This window comes from Antrostomus carolinensis, unplaced genomic scaffold (assembly GCF_000700745.2).
Source record: "Antrostomus carolinensis isolate BGI_N321 unplaced genomic scaffold, ASM70074v2 Scaffold13436, whole genome shotgun sequence".
Lineage (NCBI taxonomy): Eukaryota > Metazoa > Chordata > Aves > Caprimulgiformes > Caprimulgidae > Antrostomus > Antrostomus carolinensis.
This window is the reverse complement of record NW_010321228.1, coordinates 3,876-12,194: the sequence shown is the minus strand read 5'-3', so window position 1 is coordinate 12,194 and position 8,319 is coordinate 3,876. Positions and strand designations below refer to the sequence as shown.

The window sequence follows — 8,319 nt, the reverse complement described above, 5'->3', positions numbered from 1 at the left end:
CCGGCCTTTCCCTGGTGCAGAGGATATATTTTAAGAAAAAAGGAAGATGAGAAAGAGACTGATAAATATTAGATATAAATTTTTTATTCTTCAGTAGGACCCCTCAGCTGCTGTGGACGGCACAAGATACAATTGTCCTGAAATCAAAAGTAGCATCTTTTTGTAGATAAACAAATTAATTTGAATCTAGAGCTGGATTTAGGGGAACGTGAAACCTAAACCCCCAGCCTCTGCCCCCTCCCCTCTCGTAGCCCCTCCGACACCCGTGACGCTTTCCTACAGCCGGACAGTCGCGGTAGATTTGTTCTGTTTCAGTGCAGACCTTTCCCAAAAGCTGAGGACAGAGAGAATAACGTTTGGATTAAGATTCCTGATCCCTGCCTTGTATGTGTGGAAATGAAAACTTGGCTTTCTACAGGCTGAACTATTGAAGGTTCTCCCAGCTTCTCAATGTGCTGGTGTTAAATCCCTTTAATTAGACCAGAACCCGTTTGCAATCTGTACTCTTTGTCTGGGGACCCACGAAGTCCCGTGTAACAGCGCAATTAACCTGCCTGCATTTTTACAGAGCTCCGAGTTTGCTGTTTCCAGCTCGTTTCCTGTGTGATTTATTTTTGAATTTTCTGACTTTAAGGGACGTGGAAACAGCAGTGTGATGAAAGGCTGGGTTAACCAGAACTGCCTGGAGAACTTTTAAACCATTTTAAGTTCTCGCAGCAGCGCTCCTGAAGTTTTGGTGTGTTTGTGCCTCTGTCAGTGGTACCTGAATGGCCAGCTGTGGTTCCAGCCCTGAGTGGAAACCACCAGCAGCTTGTGGGGAATTGTTGGTACCATTTGAGACTCGGGAGAAAAAGAAATGGGGAAGGAAATGGTTCATCTTCTTACAAGCTACAGTGATTTCAGTCCTTCTATGTGATCAGTCTAACTCGTAGGGATGCCAAAGGCACTGAACTGCACCACTAAATGAAGTTCCCCAGGCTTTAAAAACTGATCTGCTTTCTCTCTTGGAAAACAGATGGTTTCAGAAACAAATAAACAGAAAAGATGAAGATCTGAGGTGTCAGAGTTGTGCTGAACTGTGTAGTTACAAGTGGATTTGAGCCAGTTTGCTTCCAGACATACTTAATGGCAAACTAAACATGAAACCTGGGGGTTTGTTCTTCCCTCCTTTGTTCTGCAGCGAAGAGAGTTACAACGTCACGGATTACTCTTTGAGGGACCAGCTGGTGGTACAGCAGTGTGACAGTGAGGACCCCACTTCTTCTCCTGTAAAGAACACCTCAGCTGTGCTGTACTCGCGGCAGAGCTCTGCCACTCACCTCTTCAGGCTCGCCGTCCTCAGCAACCACGCGGGAGAGAGGGTGGAGATGCTCCTGGGAACGGACACTCAGTAAGTAGAGATCTATCTATTTATTTATTTAAATAAGTGGCAGAGCAGGAGAATGTGCAGCTCATCTCATGTCCTGCTAGAGAATGGAATCAACAGCGTTGGGATAAAGTGAAGCCTCTGCGAGCCTCGTTCAGTTTCTCTGATGTCATCTTGTCATGAGAGGACTCGGTTCTAAGTGCACGGTGTGTCAGTGTCGCTCTTTCCTTGAGGTCAGTGTAGGGATAATGGGAACTGGAATGCATGTGCTGGGATTGTGTAAACTGAAGTGTCCCTCACCAGCTGCTGCTGTGGGGGGTCTTCAGGGCAGGAACTGACCATGCCTCTGCCATGGAGATGGCCAGCTCCTCGTCCGGGGTTACCCTGTCCCTCTGGTTGTTACTGTGAGGCAAACAAGCCAGGGCTGCAGCACAGAGATTACAGCAGTTTGGATTTCTTGGGGCTTAGGGGGGTTGTGGAAGGAATTTCCATTAAATTTATTTTCAATTTAAGTGATACCACAGTAAAAAAAAAATTAAAAAATAAAAAAAATCAAAGTTGTGCTGCATAACAGAGCTGTTAAGCAACACACACACACTGCAGCGATTACACACCGCGATAGGGAAGTTTCCTGGTGTTTAATTTGAACTCCAGATGCCACTGGAGTACCCGAGTCATCGCTGGGAGGCAGAGGCGCGTCCTCAGGCACAGGGGTGGCAGCAGGTGAGCGCTGGGGTGTGAATGCAGAACGCTCCTGTCCTGGGGCGCTGACCCCAGAGTTATTTATTGTAACGCTGGACAGTGCAGAAGTGGAACCAGTATGGATGAAATGGGAGGAGTCTGGTGTTGCCCTGGGGAAGCTGCGGAGCTGTGCTGGGATAGAGGTGGTCCTTGTTCTCCTGAAGAGTGTTCTGCTTCAGAAAGGCAACAAGAAGAGTCTTGTTCTTCTGGAGAGGCCATCGTGTCTCTGTGGAGCCATTAACTTCCACACAGCCCCTCACACAGGGAAAGATTTTATCTGTGTCAGTGGAAGCTGGCGGCGGGGTGCAGGACATGAAACGGAGCGCGCCGGACACAGCCCAGCCTGGAAACACCCAGTGTTAGGTTTGCTTTCAAAGTTCAGAATAACGCTGAAAGAAGCTACAGAGCGTTAGTAGAGATCTCGTTATAAAGAAAGAAGATGATTCAGACTTGTTTGCGATGCATTTTTATTGGGAAAAAATGAAGCACATTTTTAGTTGTCTGGCCTTTTTCAGAAAAGACATTTTGTTCTGCAGATTCATCATTGGTTGGCTCTATACTGTCTGTAATATAAATAGCAGTCCAGCAGATTGTCACTCAGGGAAAAATTCTGAAAATTAAATTATTTGGAAATCACCTGCTTTTGTAGAGTTTTATCCTGTGTACACAGGGTACAGAAAAACTGACCTTCCTCTTAACTCTGAGAAGGAGGGAGGGGATCTGCGGGAGGAAAGCCGCGCTGGCTGGTTTGAGTGCTTACTGAGGAGAATTTTGCAGGTGTAAAGCTGAAATGTTTTCCCTAGCGCGGTCTGATCATGTTTTGTCACCTCATGTGCCGTGTGGTTTCCAAGTACAAGAGCCACCAGCGGTAGCTCGGGAACTTTACATTGCCCTGTGATAATGTGAATGACGAGCAAAATGTACAGCGTACACAGATTACAAAGCTATACACTGGAACTGCGGGACAGTCTGTCATTAGCCCAGGTTTCTCAGAGCTGTCTGAAAGGAAACGTAGTTTTCCTGTTAAGAATGGTCACAGGGAAAAGAAAACATGAGTCTAAACTACACCTGTTTCTAAAAAAAAAAAATAATTAAAGCCACAAAGTTAAGCTCATGCAAAATTGTCTTCCAACCAAAATCAGAAAGTCTGTACACACGTTTGGCACCATCGCCCTTTAGTGACTGAAATGGCGAAGAACCATGTCTTGTACTTGCAGTTTTGGCCATTTGATCAGCAGGTATCAAAGGTCAGGACATGTGCAATAGTTTCACCTCTGAGGAAGAATGTGTGTTGGGAGTTTAAAAAACAATCACAGGTGTGGGGTTTTTAATGATTTTCATTGTAGGTTTGTGTTGCAGATAGTTCTGCCTCACAGGAATTCTACTGCATGTTACACTGCTGTATGGCATTTATCAGAGGCTTTCTACATTAGCAGATTTATTGTTTTTTTAATGAGATTACTAATAGGTATTGGTCACAGACACAAGCAGAGAAGTTCACCTGCATTGCTTAAAACCAATTAAAATAAAGGTAAATAGACACCATGCCAGTAGCTCCCATGTATGTATAGCGGCTTTTTTCCTAATCCAACACGCTTAAAATGGTTAAACATGTTTGACTAATGTATTGCTAGAAGGACTGTCACACCTTCTGTCCATATTTTGAGAGGAGGAAGAAGGAGGTTTTGTTTTGTTTTCTTTGCCCAGTAAGAGGAAAAATTTGAACAGACTTTTGAAAAGGGGAGTAGGCTTGAGAATTCTCCAGAGCACGAGCTGGGAAATGGACTGTTGTCTTTGCGGTTGGCAGGAGCGACAGAGCTCGCTGGATTACAGCGCTCGGCCAGGACAGAGACGGGCAGAAAACGGACAGGACAAGTAAGTTACAACCCATGGGATTTCTGACTCTGACAGGAGAGGGCCTGTGACACCCCTAGAGCTCGTGCCCGGTTCTCTCCTGGGCGCTGCTGCCATCTCCTCGTGCCCAGGGCTCCCTGGAGGAGCCTGTTCATTACCACGGGTTTGCTCCATGGTTCCAATCCGTTAGCAGAGCCCCTTCCCCTGTGTGTTCACCCCGAATTTGTTTGCGTGCAGCTGCTCAGGTAGGAAGCCATTTACAGCATTTGCTGCCTCCTTTGGGTTTTTTTGGGGGAGTACAAGATGGAAAATTTACAAATAAATTGTCTATATTTTAATAAAAGATACCGTGTGATGTGAATTGTTTAACTCAGCCTGGCTTGTTTCTTCCACAGCTTTGACTCAGGTGGAGATCATCAGAACTTACACAGCAAAGCAGTCAGATGAACTGTCTCTTCAAGTTGCTGATGTTGTCCTGGTTTATCAGAAAGTGAATGACGGTGAGTGAGAATTTTGCTGTTAGTAACCATCAGTCACCACTGCAGCTGCCTCCGGCCACAAAAACTTGTTTCCTAACAGCACTGGGCATCTAATGAACAAAGGTTTGGCATCCAAGGAAAATGTGTTTCAGGTCAGGTGTCTGAAGGGCAGCCTGTGTTTAGGCAGCAGATGTCCACAGTAACTCGGTGCCTGGCAGGACTTACACAGAGCTGCAGTGTGTGCTGGTTGGTTTGGACACATTAAACATCCACAAGTAAGAAACTGAAATCTCCCTAAAACCACAGAGCTCAGACCTTGTAGTGTGAGTGAGAGAAAGAGGCACCTTAGTAACTGTGTCCTGCCCGGGGCTGCGCTGCCTGGTAGGCACAGGGCTCTGGCACAGGGGTTTTGCTTCAGTTTTCCAGAGCACCAAGAACCCAGAGATCAAAACAGATTCTTGCCTGGCCATGCAGGCGATCGTACCAGTATCTCATGATGTGCTGGCTCAGCCTTGAAGCTGTCAGCGCCTGAAGTACTGAATCCTGACTTAATGATGTTAGTTCATGTTACACATGAAATCAGAGACACTCCAATCACACTGCGTTATTTTCTTTAGATTGAAGTGATATTCTTTGCATTATTTCAAACAATAGAGTTGAACTAGAATATAAAAAATGTCTTATACTTGTTTCGTGTAATACTTGTCTTCACATCCTATTTTGTTCCTAGTGTGCCTGTATTTAAAAAAAAAAATAAATCTGCTGCCCCTATCTTAATCTGGTACATGGCACGTGTACCTCTGTGGTAAATAAAGGTATGTGATGATGTCAGCTGTGTCTGCTCAGTTCTGACAGCATCGATCTTCAGTGTTACTGGAAAAGGTTTGTTAGTCCCTGTCTCTCCCCCCTGCAGGTTGGTACGAAGGGGAACGACTGCGGGACGGTGAAAGAGGCTGGTTCCCCATGGAGTGTGCCAAGGAAATCACGTGTCGTGCCACGATTGACAAGAACATGGAACGGATGGGACGCTTGCTTGGACTGGAAACCAACGTCTAGACTGTTCCTGCTTCACCATCCCACACCACGGGATCTGCACTAACTGCTGTCAGCGGGGCGTGGCTGCGGCCCCGCAGCTCCTGCATGGAAGATGTGGGTCACTAATGCAGAAAATCTGGTAACAGAGCACTGAGGTGTGGGACGTTCATCCCTTGTTGTGTGCTGAGAGCTCTGACCTGAAACCTGGCTTGACTAGTAGCAGATTTCAACTAGAAGTAGTGTCTTAGGCACTGGAGAGCAGCCATGCATCTCCTCAACTCAACTTCAGTTCCTCCATCCCTGCCTCTTTGTCTTGTCTTTCTCCATCTGTTGACTTTCTCTTGGGAGCAGAATTCTGTGTAGGAGCCTGAACCCCACTGAGCTGGAAGTAAATAGCACTATGGGGGTCTCCTGCTCCTAAGGAACTGCAGGGTTACATCTCCCAGTACCAGAGAATCTGTTAATGGGCACGTCCCAGTTGTGTCAGAATGTGTGTGTGACCTGAAGGAGAATAACCAACCCTGTAAGTTACAAGGGACTGCCCTTCCAGCACCAGGCCAGGGAAGAACCCAGAGAAGTAAGGGCCTCCCATGGTGGTGGGCTCTAATACTCATCAGGCAGCTCAGACCTTTTCTCCTTCTAGTGCTGCAGCAGTGACAGGATTTCTGAAAGCAAGAAAGAAGCACCAAACTCTGCAAAACATGGCGTGGTGATTATCTCGTTCTCAGATCCATTTCAGCACAGGTGTTTTAACTGCTGGAAATGTGTCCCTTTAGTTCAGTTCTCCCCATCTTTAACTAGGTCTCTGTATTGTTACTGCTTCAGAGCCAGGGTTGTGATGGGACTGCAGAAAACATTCACTACTCTGTTCTGGGTTTGGGGGGTTGTTTAGAGTTTTTAAATATTTTAGTCTTTCTGCTCTTCTGTACTGGAGGAGATTGATTATTTCCTTCTGTGGAGGCAAAAAGTTCAACTGAACTTCAGTTTACCTACATCTTTAGCATTTGCTAACATTGTGCTGGATCCACAGGCAAAAAAAAGAGGGAGAAGTAAGAGCTGTAACGTTTTGTTGAGGGGCCAGGTCTTGTCATCTCTATTGTATATTTATAAATGGTAAGACCACCACTGAGGAAAGACTTGGAAGTCGATAGCTCAGCACCTGGGATTTGTTATCTCTGCCTTCCCTGCTGCAGAGTGACAGGATGTCACTGGAGAGTTAAGGTGAGAGGTAAGGAGGGAGGGAGGCAGAACAAGAGAGAAGCTAGTGCTGGCCCTTGCTTTCAGAGGAGCTCACACAGGTGCTGCTTCACACATGCCCTTCTCTGCTTGGGAGAAGGCTTCTCACAATTGCACTACACACAACACCTGCTACATTTTTGTATCTGCAGTTTAGCTTTGGAATTTCACAGAAAAAAACCCAACCACTTAATGTTGTGTGACAAAATGCACTCAAAATGAAGTATGTTTCAGTGCCTGGTTTCTGTATATAGGTGTGACAGGTTGTACTATCAACGCCTTCACTTTCTAAGGACCAGCTGATACCTCAGCAGGGTAGAATTCATGTTCAGTAAAAACCAGGGACAACCTTGTAGTACAAAGCCCTTCTGCTTCTTGTGTTCCCTGGCTGTTTGAAAGGGGCTGTGTGTTGTTCTATAGACTGTAATATGTTCATTTGATTTGTGAATTAATTTGGTTTATAAATCTCTGTAACAATTTTAAATACATGAGGAAGGCAATTTTTTTTGTACAAAAAGACTTACCTTGACAGTCTGATGATGGTTACAGCCTTGTAAATTAATTTATAAGTGGACTGATAAAATAGTCATGAGAAACTGTAAATTGAACAGAGACTTATTTAAAATAATAAAAATACTGCTAATACTTTAACAAATTTTATTGCACACAGGCAGGTGTTTAACACATAACTGAATGTATAAATCCAGACATTAATTTTATTCAGATTTTTTTTAATACTTTGTATATATTTTTCATACCTAGTTTTTCCAAAAAATGCTGTAATGTTTTTTAAAGACATTTTTAATTTTTCCTATTGTTAGACACAGTTCTTCAGGAATTAAAGACTTCTATGATTTTATAGGACAACAATCAATAAAATACTTTTAAATCCTTACTAAGAAAAGCTTCAGTGTTCCTTTATGAAATGCTGTTACACTGCACGTTGGTAACGTCACTCTTGTCAAAGACAGTACATTTTACATTTTCTGTGCTGTAAAGATAAACAGCACCATCCTGTGTCCTGCTTCATCCATCTGCTGTGTCAGCTCACACCTATGCCCACAAAGTTGGAGCAGCAGAATAAAATGCAGGAGAGCATCTCAGCTCTTGGTTAAGACTGCATGGGGAGAGGGAGACAGGAAAACAAGGAGGAGGAGGCTTCTCAACTATCTTTGCTTTCTAGAGTGGAGCTGCCAGGGGCCTACAATGATTATCTAGTCCAGTCACTTCAGGGCTGACCCAATGGTAAAGCATATTATTAATAACATACATTATTTAATAAACCTCTGAGATCATCAAGTCAAACTGTACCTGTCCAATACTAAACCATCTCTGAGCACCTCATCTGCCCCTCTGTTAAATCCCTCCAGGGATGGGGAGTCAGTGAAGGAACCTTTTCAGTGAAGTAGCTCCTGACATCCAATCCCAACTGCCCTGGCCACAACTGGAGCCCATTTCCTCTTGTCCTGTCCCTTGGGCCTTGGTTGAACAGACCCACCCCCACCTCTCTCCACCCTCCTCCAAGGGACTTGGACAGAACCAGAAGGTCTCCCCTCAGCCTCCTTTTCTCCAGGCTCAACACCCCCAGTTCCCTCAGCCAGGAACTCA

General features: G+C 45.0%; 1 protein-coding gene across 1 annotated transcript; it reads left to right on the top strand.

Annotated features, from left to right (window-relative positions):
- Positions 1–1,180: 1,180 nt before the first annotated feature.
- LOC104526416 (rho guanine nucleotide exchange factor 26-like) lies at positions 1,181–5,496 on the top strand (the record flags this gene model as incomplete). The annotated part of the gene is made up of 4 exons (XM_010169862.1): positions 1,181–1,390; positions 3,915–3,982; positions 4,357–4,461; positions 5,354–5,496. Coding segments are annotated over 4 exons (526 nt in total), but the record flags the coding sequence as incomplete, so codon positions are not given.
- Between the last annotated feature and the right edge of the window lie 2,823 nt (positions 5,497–8,319).